The sequence below is a fragment of the Stegodyphus dumicola genome, chromosome 11, assembly GCF_044657685.1.
Source record: "Stegodyphus dumicola isolate Sdum_Otavi_A_Nest chromosome 11, ASM4465768v1".
NCBI classification, from domain to species: domain Eukaryota; kingdom Metazoa; phylum Arthropoda; class Arachnida; order Araneae; family Eresidae; genus Stegodyphus; species Stegodyphus dumicola.
Genome location: NC_140778.1, coordinates 118,395,155 through 118,417,917, shown reverse-complemented (window position 1 = coordinate 118,417,917; position 22,763 = coordinate 118,395,155). Strand labels below are relative to the sequence as shown.

The 22,763-nt window shown below is 34.9% G+C and overlaps 1 protein-coding gene across 2 annotated transcripts in view; it reads left to right on the top strand.

Moving 5' to 3' along the window:
* The first annotated feature begins 902 nt into the window (after window positions 1-902).
* Window positions 903-22,763, top strand: part of LOC118196342 (uncharacterized) — a 39,511-nt gene continuing 17,650 nt past the window's right edge. The window contains exons 1-6 of one of the 2 annotated variants that reach the window (XM_035367774.2): window positions 903-1,070; window positions 5,573-5,689; window positions 8,774-8,875; window positions 12,218-12,322; window positions 19,963-20,067; window positions 20,969-21,076. In XM_035367774.2, the coding sequence (XP_035223665.2) occupies window positions 971-1,070; window positions 5,573-5,689; window positions 8,774-8,875; window positions 12,218-12,322; window positions 19,963-20,067; window positions 20,969-21,076 (637 nt within the window). In that variant the 5' untranslated portion in view covers window positions 903-970. Of the gene's footprint in view, window positions 1,071-1,205; window positions 1,497-5,572; window positions 5,690-8,773; window positions 8,876-12,217; window positions 12,323-19,962; window positions 20,068-20,968; window positions 21,077-22,763 lie in introns of those variants that run through there. The other variant, XM_035367773.2, reaches the window with a different exon arrangement.

Sequence of the window (22,763 nt, the reverse complement as noted above, 5' to 3'; positions counted from 1 at the left end):
TAAGATATTGTAGAAACATTAGGTATTTTTTAAAGCAGGAGAGATGAAAAATGTGCAATGCCTTCACCGTACCTCTAACAACGGACCTCTTGAATATACGCTTCGAGTGTACTGATCACGACACCACGAAGGCATGCTAAGCAGGCGGGAGAAATAAATTATAATATGATTAATCGCTTTCAAACGTACAACTGTACTTCTAATGGAACTATGTTCACGAAGTTCTACAAGATTACCTCTGATGAAAATGTATGCACGATGCTGAATATACTTAATTTAAAAATTTTATTTTTGATTAAAACTCTATTGAGTGAAACCATTTAGAGTCATTAGCAGAGTTTCAGGATTAGTTCTTAAATATTAGACTTAACTATGATAGTTTTTTAGAATAGTTCTTAAATGTGATTCCTGCTATTCTTGTAAGTATACGGATCTACGACTGAATTAATATCATAACTGATTATATATGCATTTCTAAATTTTTTAAAAGAAACATTAAATGTTAAATATATCAGACTATAAATAATAGATGTACACGGTACATAAGAAAGTCCTTTTAAGATGAAAATTCTTGCCAGCGAAGAGAGCTTCAGTAAAATGACTACGCCCGACTTGATGCAAACGACATCAGCGCCCATAGTGGCAAATTTTGAAAGCAGGCATTGCAAATCGAAACTGAAAACAGGTAGAGAAAAATTTCTAATTAGAACGTTTTAAAACATTAATTAATTAGTATGAAAAGATATTTGGATCACAAGGATGAGACAAATTGCCGCCTGACCTTATATTGTCACCTGTCTTTTCATTTTCGATTTGCAATGACTATCTTCTAAATTTGCACACTAGGGGCGCTGCTGTCATTTGCATTAGCTATACTGTTACCTCACTTCATAGCTGTAGCTCTCTCCGTTCGCAAGAATTTTCAGGTTAAAGGGACTTTCCTATGCACCCTGTATAGTTTACACCCCCAATGTATAAGTATGGGAACTTTGTAACGTCTTTCAGAGTGGTGATATCCCACAACTATTTGAAAGCTTCTGAATTAACACTTACCTTCACAATAAATAACAGTAAGTATCATATGTATTATTTTGATTGCACCTTTCTCTAAAGTGATATAAATAGATAAAAATGAAAAGATTTATCAAGATGCTGATAAAAACACAATACAAATCGAGAATAATGCGAAATTTCTTTGAACTCACACACTTGATTTAAAAAGGAAGAACATCAAATACTTAATTTTCTGTATATATACTCGGCGGTTACAAATCGTTTTAGAAACGGAGTGGAGGATTTAAAAATTGTAATGGCTCGTATTGTTTTCGAACTATTCCTTTGCTCGCTTCTTTTCGTTGTAATTACCGCACAAGAAAACCATTCAGACACAAAATCACTAAAGGAGAAAATCTTGAACATCTTCAACAGAAATGGGAACTTATATCAAGCTTCAGAAGGTCCAGGCCTGAATTCGACTGAAGTCATAGGACCTAATGGTAGGTTAACATTTACTAATAATTTTTAATTGAGAAAACGTTTCTTAGAATATTAACTTTTGTTTTTATCATTTCTTGAAATTAAAGAGTTCTCCAGAAGCGAATAATACCGTTTAAATCAGATAAATGTATTTCGATTTGAAATGAGGCTAATAGGCTGATACCATAAGTGTTTCCCAGCTTCTGCATACGTAATGAAAATATGAATCAATTTTCTTTAAAAAATGCTCTTTGAAGCCCTCCCTCCTCTGTCTTCTGTCTTCTCTGCCCTCCATGTTCTCTGTCCTATGTCTACATAGATAGACCTCGTTATATCCATGTTATTGATTTCAGTTCAGTTCTTGATATTTTGGAAACCTGAATATTTGAACAATGATAAAATAAACTTTTTATAAATTATGAATAATGCCATATTTTATTAATCCAGTTTATTTTATTATTGTAAAGTGCAGTAGGGTACTTCTTTACAGGAAGTGATTTATTCGTAGGGAACTTTGTCAGTGAAAAATGTACCGTGTTTACATTTCTGCATAACGAAGCCAAAGCACAAGAAGAAAACTATTGGAGTTTTGCGGAGCGTAAATGAGAATTGTTGAGAATAAGGAGAATCTATTATGGCTATTATAAGTGTCTTGATATAATATATTTATAACTGTCTATTTTAATTGACAAAGAAAATACGTTGCTCTAACGGTTTATTTAATGCCATTATTAAAGGAATTCATTTTATAATTTCAACTGAACTCAAGTACTTAAACCTACTACGCAAGTAATATTTCTGTAAGTTGCAAATCTGAAAAAGATTTCGTGTCAACCAAATTAAGAGAACTTTGAAATTAATATTTGTTGGACATACTGTTTTATACCTTCTATGAAGGGTTGCATTCACTATCGCAATTTGTACCAGTAACATTTATTTAAGCCTTTATTTGCATAACTTTATTTTGATACCCAATTACCATGAGAACATTTAAAAAACATACTGCTAAAACTGTTGTAGAACGTATCGACAACATTCTAGAAGAAAGTCCAAACTCATGTTTGTGTATTAATGTTCTACAACGTACAAGAACACATTTAATACCGGTGTTATTGGTACATAATCAGATAAATATCGTTCATAGATTCACAAGAACGTTCTAAATCATGTTTATATGTTAGAGTTCTAAAAATAGTATAGCGTCCAATGGTACCTCAAATAACGGTTTACTTTCACTCACGTGTAATGTGACTCATGTTTATTTAACATACAAAAATAAACATTCCGAATTGTATCAGCATGTGCAGCTTCATGAAGTACAGCACTACATCAAAAACTGGTAATATTAGCAGTTTTATGTACAAAAAAGTCTATTGTAAAACCGCACTTAAAACGTATCAGATGGAACAGTTACATTATCAGCAAAAGCGTGTTTATCTTTTCGAAGTAATTATGTTTGATCTTTCCAAATGTTTGTTAGTAGCACGTTTTGTTTAACATATTATAACACTGTAAAGGAAGAAGTTTATTTATAGGACATCCACATTATTTAGCCTTGTTTTAACAATATTTGATTATGCTAAAGGTACCCTATTTCCCTGTCCTCCAGTCCATTCTGTATGCCGTTGATTTTAATTAAGACTTCAAGGCTAAATAGGTAGGGGTCGCAGTTTATCAGGAGTAAAGAAATTTTGTTCCTCATTTAGCAGAATTTCTTTGCCCTCGAAATCGATAGATTTTTAAATACTATCTTCGCCAACAGAAAGTTGTTTCTATGCCTCGTTTTATGTTTTACTTTGGCGCAATTCTCTTTCCTCATGAGAAATGTTTAATTCTGAAAATAGGTAACCAATAATAAAAAATTCTGATGTGTATGCTAAATGACTTCCTTGTCCGGATTGCTAAGTTATGAACATTTCTTGCTGCATTTCATTTAAAGTTTTCCCCCGAATTTCATTAGAGATATGTTTCTCATTCAATCAGTTCAGTTAGTTCTTACTTGGCGGCTAGGAAACCACAAATGTAATTTTCTAAAACCTCAAAACATTTCCATTAAAAATTGCTAAATATAGAAAAACCTAAAATACCAAATATAGTTAAACCCGTAAAAAAAAAAAAAAATAAAAAAAAAAATAAAAAAAAAAAAATAAAAAAAGGAAAAAAAAAACTATTTTTGAAATTAAAATTAGGCAGAAAGATTTTTCGAGGCATAAATCTTCTGGCCCCCCTCAGCAAAAAGACAGTGAGGTTGGTTCAGAAACTGACTTAATTCACTATGCTCCCAAGTTTCAAATGTAAACGAATGGCGACGCTGTTAGGCTTAGTGGAACTTAAACAACTTTAAATTTTTTATAATTCTACAACTATTGCATGCAGATTAACTAAAGGTATAAAAACCTTAAACGGAACATAACAACAATATAATTAAATCAGTTTTAAAGTAAAAAATGCACATTGCAGCAAAAAAGGCACATCTACATGTTATAGCAATCCCGTATACAAAATTTAACGTTCTGAGGTTTTTTGTTTTTTAGTTATGCGATATACATGCGTACATACTTAAAGACTTCAAGGAAAAAAATCTCTTCTGAATCCATTTCATATTCATTTCACATTCTGTTTCGGCCAAAAGTGTTCTTTATTCTGCATGTACGTACAGATGTAACACAATAACATCGTTCATATGGAATCGAGAGCGGTCAAAATAGATATTTTCGTTGAAATACGATACCCGTAATTTTTCGCTAGTACAATACTTCCTTTACATCTTGCAAGGAAGTAAAAGGAGAAACAAAGTAATTAGATTTTTATCAAATCAATCAAGGATACAACACAGCTTCGTATGATATAGTTGATTGGATACTTTGATATTAGCGGCAAATAGTAGTAGTACTCGCCTGCGCCAACTTTTTGCAATCATGACTATAACATTTCTTGTACTCATGGGTATAACGTGAGTATAACATGAGTAATCATGAGTATAACATTTCTTTAGCTTTAACAAAGAATGTCGTCATTTTCTTTTTTTATTTTGATTTAAATTTCAGAGGTTTCAAATCTGAGTTCTTAAATTTCAAGGGTTTCGATCAGTTTATTTAAACCGTAGTATGTCTCGTCTTAAAATTTTCAAAATATACGCTCGTAGGATTTGCCTGCAGTGGGAAAAAATTTCGATAAAACTTTTGAAAGAATGTAGTATCTTCCTAATAATTCACTAAAGGAAAAGTTTTCTTTCTTCTGTTTTATAAAAGTAAACGCCATAAAATTTCTACTAGGGCAAAAGGAAATCAAAACTCTCAGACGCAATACTTAATTCATTGAATTGTGAGATAAATGTCTAATAAAAGTTAAATTGTATATGTATATATGTATAACATATTAATATAATTATTCATGTATTAATATATGGTTGCGTTCTACGGCTTCGTGGATTTGGAGTGATTGAAGATAATACTTGATTAAGAATCAAAACACAATTTATTTAGCCAGTATTACTCAGAACATTTCCAAAATCCCGTTTAAAGTCGTCGAAAAACTACGACAAACACGCTCAAATAATCAGCAGCACAGCCTTCAAGCTCTCAGGCTATAACGGTGAAGACAGCTTCACGGCAAAACACTAAAGTACAGCTGTCGAGATGGTTCGATCGCTTTCGGAGCTCAGCACGCGCAACATAAGCACTGCTACTGGTACAGGCAGGGTTTATGTAGCTTTTGGCCTGCCTTCGAGAACATTCTGGGCCAAACCGGTAAGAATACGTTTGAGAATGCTGTCTGTCCGTCCATAGTATATCTCCAATTTTGTCGCCGAATGGGAGATTTCGCGAAAAGTATGGCAACCGTGCTTTCCTTTGCCATTTTCAGGCAACCTTAAACCCGCCTTGCGGGAAAGTTATCTTACCGCGACTGGGCATTTCGAAACAGTATTTATTCATATAATGTAATTATACATATATAATGAATATTCTTTAGAGATTTTAAATCATCATTTCTTTCTTTCTCTTAAAATAGTTGTGCTAGTAGGTAAATATTGTTTATTAAATGGTTATGAATATTCATTTGTCTAAAAATGTTAATATTCCTTATTCACATCCAGACCCATGTCACTCACAACCTTGTCAAAACGATGGTGAATGTAAAGAAGATACGAAGACTTTGGGAGCTTATAAATGCGAGTGCAAGACCGGATATTCTGGAACGAATTGCGAAATAGGTAAGTGACTAATAAGTTATATATTTTAGCAAGAAGCGTGTGTGTGTGTGTGATTCTGGCAAAGATTCTAGGGCTATCTGCCTAAGGGGAGGGATCCTTCGTGGAGGACTTTTTAAGGAAACTGGCTCGCATAAACGTTACACATGGGGAAAACCACGAAAACGCCCATGCAGCCAGCCCGTTCGCGGGATTCGAACCTCGGACTACCAACGTTCAGCGACTTTACCGCTTGGCCTCTAGTGGGCCCTTTAGCAAGAAGCGAAAAATTGTTTCTATTTGTATGCAAATACAATCCTTGTATGTAAAGAAAATGGCTGATATCTTTCTAGGATTCAGGAAGTCTCATATTTGCAGAGTAAGAGACAGAAAAATTTGTTTTACCTTGGGCATCAGGCTATATTCTCATATTAACTATAAACCGTTTTGGTGGATATTATAAAATACCAACAACTATTTAAAACATATCGTACAGATAACTAAGCATTACAATGCATGCAAACTGATGAATTCTTGCAGTTTTTTTGGAATTCTCATGTAATTCGTAAATAAAATATTCATAAACAACGCAAAAGAAATTTCTCTCTTCGCTTTCGGTCCACCAGCAACCGAGCGATGAACCTGCTGAACACTGGTAGCTCGGCACTGGGTTCGAATCCCAGGGAATGGGCTGACTGCGTGGGCGTTTTCGTATTGCTCTAATGTGTAACGTGTATACGAGCCAATTTTCCTTAGAAAGTTCTTTAAAAAGGCATTCCCACCATTAGGCAGATAGCTTTGGAAGGCTTTGCCATAATTAAATAAACAAAACCAATCAGGTAAACTACTGCGAAAATTAAAAAGTCAACAAATTACTGTAGTGTGGTAACTGGCCAAAACGCATTTGAAAATCGGCGTAGAATAATGCATCAGATTAAGAATAGTATCCTAAAGCACAACGTACTAGTATATTTCGGTTAGTACTGTTAATTGGTAAGGTACTAATTGAATCCGCATTCAGTGAAACATTATTTCTATACGTAATTTAGCAATTCAGTGCTCTCAATGTTTGGTAATTCTTTGCTATTGCGGCTCCCAATTATATTTAGAGATTTTAAATTTGCGCCAAAATATCAGCAATGATTTCGCCCTGCTCGTGAAGCCCGCATGTAAAAATAAATAACACAATATATAACGCTAAAAAAAATTTGATGTGCACACCACATAACTTCCTTGTACGGAATATTAAATTATACGCATTTTTCATGGATTTAATTTAAACGTATTAGATTGAATTATATCTACTTCGTCGACAGCGCATAAACCACAATAGAATAAATGCACTCTTTAAAAATCACTCTATTTTTTTACCATACCGACACCCTGGCTGGATTCAGTTAACAGTATTATGTTTCGTTCATATTATATAACTCAGAATGCACAAAATTTATATCATTTAAAGAATTATATAATCGTTGCCACATGCTATTCAAATACTATAATAAAGCTAGAACGATGTATGAAATAAATTAAGCAAACAAAACAAAAAAGGAACAGTTTTTCACAGACGATTCAGTATTTCTCATTCAATTTATTCAGTTCTCACTTCGCGACAAGGCAAAAATACATAAAAACTCAAAAGATCTATATTAAATATTACGAATCAGTTCTTAAACACTTATTTCCTCAAAAAATTCCAGAAAGAACTATGTATGATTTAATTCGCAGTAATAAATTAAGGCGTTTTATCTTTGCTGTTGCGAAGCTAAGTTTCTCTAGAATGGCAACAAATCCACTATCCTGATGTTTCAAATGTAAACAAGCAAAGGCCGCCATCAAAAATATTATTAGGCTTAGCCGCACTTAAACAACTTTAAAATTGTTGATAATTCTAAAAATATTCCATACAGATTTACTAAAGGCATAAAACCCGTAACCGGAAGATAAAAACAACATAATTCAATCATTTTTAAAGCAAAAAATGTACAATTTACAAAATATAAGAGTAAAGAAACTGTGATCACTGAGCCGGGTAACAGAGTGGATATATATATAAATATATTTATATACGTTTGGTGCGGTCGATTGCAACCAAAATACGAGGTACATATCTACATGTTATAGCAGTTCTATATACAAAATTTCAACGTTCTGAGGCTTCTCGTTTTTGAGTTACGTACATACGTTCGTACAGACGCCACGAAAAATTCTCTTCAGAATTAATTTTAAAGCAGTTTTATTATTTTTTTGGAGGAAACGAGTCTTTTATTCTGTCCTTATGTACAGATATCACGCAGAAACATCGTTAAATTGCATTCGATAGCGGTCAAAATGTATATTTTCGTTGAAATATGCTGCCTAAAACATTTCGCGATTACAATACTTCCTTTTTACTTCGCACAAGGAAGTAATAATACTCGCATGCCATTTCCTAAAAATATTTTTAAGAATCCTTATCCTTATCCTTATTTTTATTATTTAATCTCCTGCATTCATGCTTATTTTAAATTAACTTTTTATCTTTATTTTAAAAATATGTCGCGGTCACAAACAACATGGCACACTGCTCGTACCTATTTCAAACACGCTTAGTTTTTTAATAGCTTTGCAGTAAAATGTGAACAGGAAGCAGCAAGCAGCAATCTATCCAGGCGGAAGTGCAGATAGAGAGTAAGGTTGTAGAGACATTAGGCACATTTTGGAAGCAGAAGAGATGAAAAATGAGCAACGCCTTTGCCGGGAATCGAACCACGGGCCTCTGGTATACGCGCGCAGCGTGCAGACCGCACTACTAAGGTATGCTAAGAAGACATGAGAAATACTTTATAAGTTGTGTTCAGGTATGAAATCTTGATCCGCAATGAATTAGCTTCCGTTCACAATGCATTTTTGGATAAAATACTGCATAAAATTATTCTTGCCTGTTTTAGTTCTGTTTACATCACCAGCGTTACTTAAGAATCATATGACATGTGTTAGACACGAGAGGGGGCAACCAAGCTATTGCTAATCTAAATTATACATTTTATCTTTCTAACATGTAGATATATGTACTTATATATTTCTCTAATAAAAGCTGATAACTTTAATCATTCGTTTTATTTATAGAATGCAACTGTGGTGAAGATTCTAACTGTACGTATGGTTATTACGGCGGAAAAACCTGTATTTGTAAAGAAGGATATGGAGATAAAAGTGGAAAATGTGAAAGTAAGTTAAATTGCATGCAATCATTGAATACCCATCACTGCTAGTAATCTAATCATTATTAAAAATCTTAGGCTTTGCTCATTAATCAGGTAATAGTAATAACTTACTTCAATAGAACAAATTGTTTCCTTACAATTAAAAGTAGTACATTCGAATCCCGATTTAACGAATTAACTGAAACCGCTGAGAATGTTTTCCTTAAACCACGTCGTTAAATAGAAATAATAAGATATTCTTACAAAGATACAATGAAACGCGAAACTTGTAATTTCTCTATGATAATTACAACGATAACACAATACTGGAATAAAAATCAGGCAAACAAAAACATTCTGTTTAGCGTTGATCAAGTCTCTGCGTTGATCAAGTCAAGTCTCTTCAGATTTCGAGGGCAAACAGGGACAACCAGCGTCAGAAAGTGATGAAATTTGGAAAAAAGACAGAGAAGCAAGCAGCAATAAGTGATCTATTTTTCGAAATGATAGTCAGAATACAGAGCGAGAACGGCGTCGGCTCAGTAGGATGTACGACCACCGCGGTCAGCGATGCACGAAGAAACACGTCTAGGCATAGCGTCAAGAGTGCGAATGGTGTCCTGAGGGATGGCTCTCCATTCCCTTTCAATCATTTGTCACAGTTCGTCTTCTGAACGCGGCAGGGGCAGAGTCCGCAAACAGCGTCCAATCACATCCCACACATGTTCGATTGGTGTCAGGTCAGGAGAGTACAGTGGCCAGGAAAGCATCTGTATACCTTGCAGAGCATGTTAGCAGATGCAAGCACTGTGTGGTCGGGCGTTATCCTGCTGAAAAATTGCATTAGGCAGTCCCTGAAGGTAGGGGATTGCCACCGGCCGCAGTATATTATTCAAGTATCGTTGGGCTGTCATAGTGCCCTGAATACGAACTAGAGGTGACCTGGAATCGTAGGCAATAGCGCCGCAAACCATTATGCCTCGCTGTAGCGCGGTGGGGCGTTCGACAGTTAGTGCCGGATTAGATCTGTCTCCACGTGGACGCCACACACGTATGCGGCGATTGTCACTGGATAAACAGAAGCGTGACTCATCTGAGAACACGACGTTTCGCCATTCTGTCATCCACATCACTCTAGTCCGGCGGATGCGTCGATCCACGAGTGCTGACGTCACTCTGGCTGCACCTGCATCCCTCCTTCTTCCCACGTTTCTTTGTTCCAACCATGTTCGCCATAGCCGATGCACCGTGCTAGCATCTATGTGGGTATCATCTGCGATTTGACTTAAGAACCAACCCTCCCTTATCAGTCCGATCGCCATACCCTTGTAAAACCGTCTATCTGCTAGATGTGCCTTCGTTGACGGCGCTCTGGCCTTCGCTCCCATTACACGTATCCTCTGGGACAAAAACCAATTTTCTTCGATAATTCGTCTGGCAGAAATAACGACACCAATATTGCCCATTCTGCACGTTCCATCCCTAAATCTTACTTCACGTGCGTCGGAGAGCTGCGCATTTCACGTCATTCGCATAACACAGTGACGTGCTTCTACTCTAAAATTTGAAAAAAATTCTAACCACTCCTTCTTGGTGTTGCATTTTCAATGTCGAGCAATGTAAATTCGCAATGAATGGGATTTCAGCACCTCTGTTTGTCGTTACTCCTTTCTGCTCGTTTCCCTCCACATGGTAAGTCATGTCACCTGGCGAATTAAAAAATGGCTTCTTCTTTATATTATGTATTTTGTTTTCTCAATGTTTTTTATCTAAATCCTTTGCTTGCTACTAAACTCATTTAGTTGAGACAGTTGCACAGAATTCTTTGCTCCTGATCAGCAGGAGCCTGTACCTGTTGCTCTCGGAATCGGTAGAGTCTTGGCTAAAATTTAGGCCTAACACAAAGTTGTTGCTTTGCCTAATTTTTTTTCTTTACGTTTAGATGTTTCTCTTCTGCTTTGATATACGAGTAAATGAGATTAAAATTTCGTTTTCAAATGTTTTCAGGTTCTCGAGTAGGCTATTTTCTGTTTCTTTCTTCATTGCGTTGTGAACTCTATCATTGCTTTGTCCGAGGTAAAATCAGTCGACGGATAGTCATGGGAGGTTAGAAGGCCAACACCCCCACAGGCACTTTCACTAACAACATTATCTTTTCTCGTAAAAGAATACCTCCTAAGCCTGGCTTTGCCATCGGCTGTGAGAAATATTTCCCGAAAAGAGGACCTTACTGGTTGAGGCACATTGATTATGGTCTTGAAATTCAAGGGACTCTTGTGAAAACAACGGCAGATCCATGAAGTAAGGCGCGTCATTATGAATGCTTATCTCACCGCTTAATTCACTATTCTACTAAGATTTTCAAATGTGAACCAATGGCGGCGTCATAAGGTTCAGTAACAACCGGAACATAAGAGCAACTAAATCAATTATTTTTAAAGCAAAAAATGCGCAATTTGCAAACGTTTAAGAGGGATAAAAACTGAGCTCACCAAGCCGAGTACCAGAGTGGATTTTGTATACATACTTTTGGTAAGGCCGATTGCAAACAAAACGGGAATGCACAACTATATACTACAGAAGTCCCATATACAAAATTTCAAAGTCCTGAGGCTACTCGTTTTGGGGTTAAGCCAGATACATATATACATATATATGTACGTATAGATGTCATGGAACGTCTCTTCTGAATCCATTTTACATTTCCATATTCGGAAAAAGTCCTTTATTCTATCAGTAAGTACAGACGTCCGCAAAAACAATCATTCAAATGTATCTAAGAATGGGAAAGTGGAATCCAAAGGTTGGTTGATAAGGTTTTTAAAACCTTTAGCTAATCTGCATGCAATAGTTATAGAATTATCAACAGTTTAAAACTCGCCTAATTGCAGCTAATTTCTTTTTTAACCATAGCAGCCATTTTTGTTTACACTTGAAACTTAGCAGAATAGTGAATTAAGTCAGCTTCTGCAGCTGGTTTTTTTGCCGAATGGGACCAAAAGTAAACTTTCAGTTTTTTGCTCCAAAAATCTGTCCTCTTGCCTGCTGGTAGAATTGCTTGTTCTTGCTAAGAAACTCTAATTTTAATTATAAAAAATTGTTTTTTAATTGTTTTAAGTGTGCTTGGCGTTTTATGCGTTTCTATATTTTAAAATTTTTAATGAAGGTATTTTGAGATTTTATTTGATTTAATTTGAGATTTTGAGTTCTTTACCTGATTGACAAATTTGAGGCCTAAATAATAGATGCATTGTACCTATATAATTAATAATATATCACCTATATAACAGATAAATAGGTTAAAATTACATTGTAACTGTACAATAAACAAATAGGCAGCTGACTGTATTTATGCTTTCATTTATAGAGTGCAACTGTGGTGAAGGCGGCTTTAACTGTACGTTTGGTTATTACGGCGGTAAAAGCTGCAATTGTAAAGATGGATATGGAGAAAAAGGTGACAAATGTGAAAGTAAGTTTTACTGTATGCAATCATTGAATATCCAGCATTTTCTTTTGGATTAAAAGGCAATATTAATCTAATCATTCTTAAAATCTTAGCCTGTGCCCTATAATAAGTGAAGAGTAATAACCTACCCCAATGGAAGTAGTTTGCCTTTACTATTACACTGACTACCAATAAGTATTAGTTTAGTTTAGTGACGGAGGACGCGAGCACCATCTCTCTACCATAGCGGTTAATTGGTATAGCACCGCGTCCCCCTTTATCTAAAGTAACCCAAGATGGTATGGGGAAGGGAATGGGCCACACGAAATCCTCAGAACAGTCGCCGAGACCCAGCATATATTTTGAATGTCATGTAATAGAAATAAATAAATAAAAAAATGAATTAAGATAAAATTAAAATTAAAATAAAAAAAATGCCAAACAAGGGCCATGGCAGATAAGTACTTTGCCAGAATTAGTGCTTTAAGTGACATACATATGCAGTATAGTATTATATGAGACATTCAATGATGCATGATATGTGATATTACGTGAATACCAATAAGTATTTGGACACCTATGCAAATGACGATATCTGCGGTCCTAAGTTACGTCACGGACTCCGCCGGTATATATCGTGTAGGAAACAGCATCGGCTTTAGTCGCATGCAAGATGCCTCGCAGTTCGGAGCTCTCTGATTTCGAGAAAGGTATAATTATCGGGTATCACAAATTTGGCCGATCCTTAAGGGGCATATCTAGCGATCTGAAGTACCCAAAATCGACAGTGGCCTATGTGATTAAGAAGTGGAAGGTGAGCGGTTAGGGTCGGAATGTTCCCCGAGTCGGCAGACTAACGAAACTGGGAGATAGAGACCGACAAGTGCTGTCCAGAGAAATTCGGAAGAACCGCACCCAACCGATGGCCCTCATTCGCGAGGAGTTTCAACAGGCATCCAGGAGTATTGCTTCAATGAATACCATCTGTAAGGAAGCACATCTGCTTGGTTTTCATGGTCGTGCTGCTGCCCATAAGCCTTTGATCACAAAGTCCAACCGCGCTGCTCGGTTAATGTGGTGCAAAGCACATCGAAATTGGACCGTACATCAGTGGAAACGGGTTCTTTGGAGTGACGAATTAAGGTTCACCCTTTACCGTTCGGATGGCAGGGTCTGAGTCTGGAGTCTACCTGGAGAACGTCTCCTGCCAGCATGCATTGTGCCAACAGTCAATTTCGGCGGAGGTGAAATTATGGTCTGGGGGTGTTTTTCCTGGTATGGGCTGGGACCCTTGGTCCCCATTCATGGTAAGCTCAACTCCGATGCCTACTGCACTATTTTGGATGACAACGTGCTTCCTACGTTGTGGCAGGTTTACGGGTTGGACCCCTGTTACTTTCATGCCAGTTGTCATGTTTCGACGTTAACGAAGGCTTGGTATGGTGCCAATGGAGTTCATCGAAAGGACTGGCCTGCCCAGAGTCCAGACCTGAACCCTATTGAGAACCTCTGGGACGAGTTGCATTGCCGAATTCAGGGACTCACAACCCGTGCAAAATCGGTGAAGGAACTTCTATGTCTTCTCCAAGCCGAGTGGAAAAAAATACCACTAGCTGTCATACAGACTTGTGAAAAGTATGCCCCGGAGGGTCCACGCTGTAATTACCTCTTGTGGAGGCTCTACCAACTATTGATTTTGAATAAAGTTAGTTTTACTTTTCTATCACAGGTGTCCAAATACTTATTCCAAATACTTATTGGTAGTCAGTGTACAAGATTATGCATGGGAATCCGCACTTAACGAGTTACCTGAAATCAGTGACAATATTTTCATTAAACTGAGATAAAAGACCTGAGAAAAACTAAATAACATAAGAGGGAGATTTTTGTAGGATAGTAAATTGAAAGTGATAAAAGTTACATTGAAAATAATAGATGAAAACACATGATTTGCAATGAAACGCCAAAATTACAGATTAACGTCTTTGTGAAAATTATAGTAAAGTAAATCATATTTCATCCTAGAACTTTTCAAAACTTGTTTTACTCAATGAAATAGTCTTTAGGAAAGTAATCTGATAAAAATTCCGTTTTTTAGTTTTTATCAGGTCTTCGAATACTCTATTTGGAGAGTTATAGAAATTTCTATTTCTTTCTTCATTAGAATTACGTTGTTATCTCTAGATGAGGAAAAACATCTAGGAAAGGTATAGGTAGTGTTTCTGCCTTCTTGTTAGGATTATTTAACAAACAAATCTCAGATGTGTCCCACACAAAATATATAAGAGAAACATACATCAATTTTAAGATGATTTTGCCTAAAGTTTTACATTTCAAATTATCATATATTTCTTTGAGAGATAAAATCTAAAGCTTATTTGATTATTATTCCTTTGTATTCAACATTTACGTTTTACACTATGTTTAATTTAAGTTTAATACTGATTACTATGTCATTTAAATTTGGGAAACTTTAATTCATTCTTGGTAGCTGTTTTTCAACACATGTACAGGATTGCAACAGGTAATAAAAAAATACAGCTTGTGTATATGAATGCGTGGGATGTTAGCAAAGTTCTAGGAATTGAGCTTTCAATTTCTAGAACTTAAAGCCAATACTATCAGCCAGAGACAAATCTTCACATTGTTATGAAGCTATCTGCTGCAATACTGTTTAGTCCTATTCAGTTATCTGACTGATAAAAGGAAAATTTTGTTTCAGTGTTTTGGCAACTATGGCAGATGCGCAGAGCAAACATTTTATTCTTGTAGAATGAAATTAAAGAAACCTTAAAAACTGCTAACCGTCTTCTAGGAGCCTTTTATTTTACATTTGATAAAAACACAGGAGAAAAATTTCTTAGGACCGCTTAAAAATTGAGTCTTTTGGGATAAGCATGATGAATTAAATGGGAAATTTGCTAAAGGACTGCATTAAAGAAAATTTGGGAAATAAAAAATATACCTAAATTTCTAAAGATTTCTGATGTTACGCTAGTATGTCATGAATCTGGACAACACTAAATTTTTGGCTAGGTTTCCAGAACTTAGAAAAAACTGTTTATACTATTAAAAAAAAACTACAGGTATTTGATAGCTTGGTATGTAATGAATATTTGTTAATTCAAGAATCCTGAAATATCATTTTTATTAGGGAAAATTAAAAAATATGCTTATTATCTTTAAACAATGTTTCGCTTAGAAAATATTTCTGGACACTCTTAAAATAATGTATACTCTGAAGAATATTTAACATAGTTCATCCATAATTAGGGTTACCGTAATTGTCAAGCACTAATACGAAATGCTTAAGCGCTAAATAAATAAAAGAATGAAAACGTGGGTAAGCAATGTTTCAAATGCTTCCGAAAAGGTTGCAGCCGAAAACATCGCGGACGAAAACGTCGCGGAGAAAACAAAGCAAGGCGAAAACGTTGTGCTACAAAACATCGTCGGAGAAAATAAAGCGGTTCAAAAACTTCGCAGTTTAAAAACATCGTCGTCGAAAATATCGTGGCAAGAGATAAAGTATCGACAAATCATCACATGACGCTAACATCGCAGACATGCTTTTTTCAGTAATGGTCATATATGCTTTTTTCAGTAACATCGCAGACATGCTTTAATAATTGTAAATGGATACTCCCATAACGATTTGTGAGCGCAATATGGAAAGAAGGATAATTTTTACTTTCATATTTTTTACTAACTAATAAATATTAAAAAAAAGCAGAACAAGAAATTTAAACAAAACAAGAAATAATTTTCTATATAAGAGTATCAGATTAACAAAGGGGAAAAAATAATGTCATAATTAGCAATTTTTTGTAGATAAAGCCATGCAGTTACTTATCTCCCTTTTTCTATTCTTTTTTAGATTATACTTTTCATGAAGAATTGCAAGTAAAACTTTATAAAAAATAATTTATTAATGACCTTTGTTTAAATTATGTCAGTTTAAAATTCTAGTAAGTGTTATAAGTTGCATTGATTTTCTTTGCTTAAGTTTCGATTTTACATTTTCAACTGATATTTATTAGTTAATAAAAAATATAAAAATAATACAAACCCCTCACCCCTCAAAAAAATCTGAACAGTTTCAAATTTTAAATTACGTCCATATGGGTTTTTTTTTAACGTTTTGTGTGTTACCTTTATTTAATGCCTGAAGAACGCATTTCTAGGTACTTTATTTTTTACCATGATTTTCGACGACGATATTTTGTACCACGATGTTTTAGAACTGCGATGTTTTCTCCCACGATGTTTTGTAGCACTACGTTTTCGTCTTGCGTTGTTTTCTCCGCGAAGTTTTCGTCCGCGATGTTTTTGCCGCGATGTTTTCGGCGGTAACCGTGTAAAACAACATCCAGAATGTGTGTGCCAAACGTTGAGATATTTCAAACAAGAAAAGTGAACGATGACATCAGATTTAGCTTTGCTTTCAATTTTCACAAAACTGCGCAGTTTTTATATTTATGTGTGCTATGATATTTATATTATGTGTTTATCTCAGATAATGCTTAAGTAATTAAATAAAGTGAAATTAAGAAATGAATTTGTCAAACTGAGAGGCTCATGCTATTTTTGGGTAAGTTAAGTATTTTTCCCTATATTAGGGTTGAAACACAATATACTAGATATAGTTTTAAGCCAGCAAGTATTGGGCACATGTTGCATTGATTTTGTTACCTGAAAGTATCTAGTTAAATAGTGATTTACATACAACACCACAGCAGTCAAGGTCTCAGGTACTTTTAAAATGTCAAAATATGCCAAAACTTTTGACACATTTTAATGCCTAGCATCTTTAACTAAATTAGGTTTTGGAAATTTCGTATACAAATTTGGATACTTAATGTTGCCACCTTTACTTAATGTTTCAAGTTTAAAAATACTTCAAATGAAATAAAAATAAAATACTAACTTAGTCATCAATATAAAATTATAATACACAATTCGCGAAGCTTTTATGGATTAGATCTAATTGCTTTCGAGATTAGAAAGCTAAAACATAATTTAAATGATCTGCTTTAAAATTAATAATTTGATAAACTGGGTTATAAAAGTCCATGGTCCCTTGTCTACATATCCTTTAGAGCAACATTTGTTCTCTTAGGGGACTGTATATGTGGAGCAGGGGGATTCAACCCATCATCTCAAAAGTTGCAAGCTGATAAACAAATAGCGCATTAAACTCCCCGAAAACAACTTATGCCCTTGTATAATGTAGGCACTCAAGACTAAATTAAAGGGAAAAAAACGGGACAACAATATCCTTCCTTTCTCAGACAAGATTGGGTCACTGAAAAATATTCTGATTTAAGGAGAGAAAGCATATCACTCCTAATAATAAAATCGTTATATAAATAATCTGAAATCTTTATATAAATAATCTCCTAAAATAATCTGAAATTACACCCAAATAGAGAAATCTGCTAGATCACTTCTTAACAACAAATAGTGCTATCGTGTAAAACATCAATTAACCTGTAGAACACTAGGAATTTCAGCTAGCTTGCACTATCTATATTTCAGTTCAGATAGCTAGCACTATCCACATTTAAGCTTCATAAAGATGAAACAGACTAATATCAAGACTAGACTTGATAACAAACTAATCGCGACATTTGTATGCTCTCAATGATTTATATAAACACAAAGCGTAAAGAAGCTGTAAATAGATCGCCAACGATTGTATACATAATGCAAATGATTGTATACATAGTGCCAACGATTGTATACATAGTGCCAACGATTGTATACATAGTGTATTAAATTTGCATTAATTATTTGAGGAATAATTATTTTGTGACTTTACGTGCTACTCTTGGAACGTCTGCATGATTAATATCACGAAACGAATAATGAAATGGGGTAACCGGCTCTGCTAACAGGACTGGCATCCAACCGTGATGGTGGTTATCGAGGATGACTGCGGTACCGAAAGACTTCGGTTTGAATCCCGAAGAAGGCATGGATGTGTGTAAATGTATTGTGTCTGTGCGACACGGCAATCTAGATATTCGGCTAGCCGAAAGTCCTTTCGAGTGGTTGTTCGTAGGGGAAGTGATGTTGGAGGCCTACGGATCTGTCTTCCTGGGGTGCTCTTCTTCATACCTGGGGGGGGTGGGGTGGAATCAAGCAAAGTCGTACCGTCACCTGTGTCGTGCTTAAGTCTCTTGCCAACGTCAGGGGCAATCATAGACTCCTTGACAAGATGAATTTCGCGGGATTATTTTGATGTTACTGTCAGAAAAGTGAGATAAGTCACAACAACAGCGGCAACTAACAGGACTCAAGTGGAATTTTAAGTTCAAGAGACCAATTAAACCTAATTGAATACACCGAAGAAATTGCATCTAGTTGTGGATGTCTATGCGTACCCGATGTTGTCCAAAACGTTAGAGTAAATAAAAGAAAAAAAATCTGAAATGTTTCAGATTTTAAATTACGTCCAAAGGGGCGTTTTTAACATTTTGTGTGTTACCTTTCTTTATTAAATATCATGTTCCTCGCACTTAAACCATGAGATCCAGTGCAACAGCAATATCGCAAAATAGTTTTAAAACGAGCATATCTTTAGAATTTCCGATAAGAGACTCACGCGCTGGAGATAAAAATGTTTTTTCTGCACAACGTTGCCATTGCTCGCTTTGGAATCCTTGAGTTTGTTAATCAAAAATTCGTCAAAGTTTTAAAAAATAGGAAATCGATCATAAAACAAATTTCAAATTTCAAATTTGGTCTTCCACATGCTCATATTCGTTGGAGGATTACGTTATTCAAAATTCGATGACTCTATGTACCGTTATTTTATGACAATGTGAGAAATATACATACATTTACGCAGATTTTCATTATTTAATTTCTTCAAATATAATGCAGGATTGTAACATTTTATGGCAACAGTTTGAAAAGTGAACCGACATTTATCCGTCCGACGCAAAATGCCAAAACGAAAGTAATAGTCCTTCGGGACTCAAGTCCCTTTGGACTAATTAGTGTGCTTAGTGCACTTAATATTAAGTAGTACACCGCGACGTTAGTATTCTGTACTTATATAGCATATCAGTGCAATCATAATCTTGCAAAATAAGCGCAAATAAACGATAAACATAGTGCACATAGAATGCCGCAATGCCAAATATTGAAAACACTTCAAATTACGTACTTGTAGTCTGTGACTTTTATTAGCTCCTGTAAAATATCACCTGAGCTGTGAGCTCATAATAAAGTCATACTTCGTAAAGCTTTACAGCAGTAATACTTCTGATTCGAGCTCCTGTGGTAGTTTAAGGGCATAACCGTCTGATCATCCTACTGTCACCATGCAATGCTGGACATATAATATAAATTAAGCATAAAAATGAGGAAGAATGTAAAATTATGTACAAATCGTTTTTCTAGAATGATTTCTACCTATCACGTCTGTAATATTAACGCATCTGTAATTCATTGAAAAGATTTCATTCTTTTAATTTGCTAAAATAAAATTTGCGAAAACGTTTCTAGAGCATTATTAAGTCTGTTAAACAGCATATATTAAAATCCCAAGCTGTCTTGTTTTTGCTGAATGATCGAAATTTGTATAAAATTGTATTGTATGATTTCTATTTAATTCTGCTCTGAGTGTTACTATGTGTTCTTCTGTCTGTTCATAGAGTGCTACTGTGGACCAAATGCTGGCTGTAGATTCGATAAATATGATGGGAAAAAGACATGTTTTTGTCTAGAAGGATACAGATATATAGATGGGAAATGTAAAGGTAACGAATTTAATTAAAACAATTGCTGCTTTTAAAATTTCTTTTAGTAGCTGCATCAAACAATATACGTTATAAACAAAATTAAAGATATAATAAACCAGATTGTGTACCACTTGTTAATGTCATCAAATTTGAATTCAATCTGCGCAGTGTTAGGTATAAGTAAAGCTTTTTAAGGAAATAATTTATAAAACACTTCGATTAGGTATCATTTCTAAAAGGAAAATTGCATTTTGTCGCAAAAAATTTGTACAATTTGAGAAAAGAATCTGTTGCATGTTTCATGCTCAAGCAATTTAGTTAAACAATTATAAATTAAATTCTGAAAATTAAATCTTGGCTTAAATTTTAGAATATTTAATAAATAACTACAGAAATCTTCCCTTGGTGTTATTTATGGCGTTTTCTACCACTTAAATCATTGCCAAATTGAAGAGACTATTTTAAACACTGATTTTAATTTCTGTATCTTTAAACTTTGAAAGAATTACACTTAAGATAATGAAATTATCGTCAGGGCATAGCTAAAAATTGTTTCAGCTGATAATCGTGAAGTTACACACCAGCAAACACACATTTCTTTAAAATCTAACATTTTTAGTTATTTTCAAAAAGTTCAAGCATTTTCTTAATTTTATGAGTAAATAATTTGAAGAGTTACACCTCTGAATTTGCAATTTGCGTTTCATTTTAATATTTGATACTTTGGTGCTTTTCCTGGCATTCAGCAGAATAATTCGTTTCTGCTTTGGTTTAATACTTTATTTTGAACTAACAGTAAAAATTCATACATGTAGAAGAAGTGGTGGTAAAATTACAATATTCTATAAAAGTACAAATATTTTACAATATCGAATGTATTATTTACATTGCACTGAATTTCTCCCTTTTTTTTACTTAGATCCGTGCATCCCCAATCCATGCCAGAATGAAGGCAAATGTAAAGTGGAGTACGTTGATTATACCTGCACATGCAAATTTCCCTATTCGGGAAGGAACTGTGAGAAAGGTATTTATATTTACAGAATGAGTCTTTGCAATTGGACGCATTATAGTTCCGATTAGACACGTTGAAAAACGTTTGATTGTAATTTACCTTTCCTTCTTAGATATGTAGAATGTAAGTTCAAAATGTAGTAACTAAATTTCAATTAATACATTTACAAAGCATTTTCTCTCTCCTCCCAGCATGCCTCCATGGTGAAATGGTAGCGCAGTCGGCGCATATTCTAGAAGTCCAGGTTTCAATGCCGGCGAGCGCATTGCTCATTTTACACGTTTCCAGCTTCAAAATAATCTAACGACTCTACAGTGGAGCCCGAACTAAAAGTTGGTGGACAATAATTCGTTACCACCAAGATTTGGCATTTGGGTCTCTTAATTTCCAGTCTCTCTTTAAAAGAAGGAGTATATAAGATATTTTCACCCTCCTTCTGCTATATCTTCTCACAGTTGGAACGCATTTGAGAATCTCAGAAAGGTAGCACACTCGGAACGCATTTGAGAGGTACAAGTTCGAGTTCCGGCGAGAGCATTGCTCATTTTTTATGTGTCCTGCTTCGAAACACCTAATACTTCTACAAACGTATTAATATGAAGTTGCTAAGCAACAGTAGAGAAGTGAGAAAAATGTAAAAGTTGGTGGAGTGGCTGAGATGTTTTCCTCCAACCGTTTCAAACTCCCTGCAATCGTTTTAAATCATTAATCTTTCACGAGAAAATTAGGTGTACTTTGGCTTGTATATTTTGCCGTGGCAGCTAATTTTCCTTTATTAGTGTAAACAGAAAGTTGAAATTTATTCGAATTCATTGGGCTACGTGCATCAAAATCTATAAGAATTGAGTATCTGGTAAGAATCTTTACCCTTAAACTGCCTTCTGTATCAGGAAACAAGAATCACATTAGGTATCACTAACTAGGCGATATGATTCGACATGCAAAACACCTGGGAGACACGAATAATATTGTCGAAAATTGGATCAGTGCGGTGAGAGAGAAATAAAAATATAAGGGGGAAATTTTGTAGACTTGAATAAAATTCCGAACAAGAATAATTTTATCTAAATGTTATTCGAGTATATCGAATGTGTTAAGATTGAGATCCGTCTTTTGGAGGAACGTTCAGGGTTATATCGTCCCTGAATGAAATATAAGGTGGTAAAAATTGGTATCTAGAGCAAATAGCCGTAACTTTTGAAGTGCTAAAAGCAAAAATGTATATATAGAATCTTCGTGAGATAAATACATACCGATATGTGTTCATGATATGCCGACATGTGGTCATGTGGTGAACATTACGCACATATGTTCATGGGGTTCGTATAGAACACATATTGTAGTTACAATTGCTACAACCTCTACCGAAAGCGTCTCCAATTTAAACATCAGTATTTCGCGTCGCAGGATATACTGAGTAGCGAAAAACAACGAAATACATTAAATTTATGCTAGTAAGACGAAAGATACTGCTTATGTCATATGTCTTTAAATGCAGGGAAGAAAGCAAAACATAAAATGAAAAGAGGAAAGCATATTTACGTTTTCTTCTTTATTTCATATCCTGGTCGTTTCCTGTTATTTTTACTAATCGAAACGCAGTATCTATACACCAAAGTGAATGTAATTTTATGAGCATCAATTTAACGTAGAATGAGTGGTTTAGAGGCCAGTATAAATTAAAAGATTCTTCTTTGCA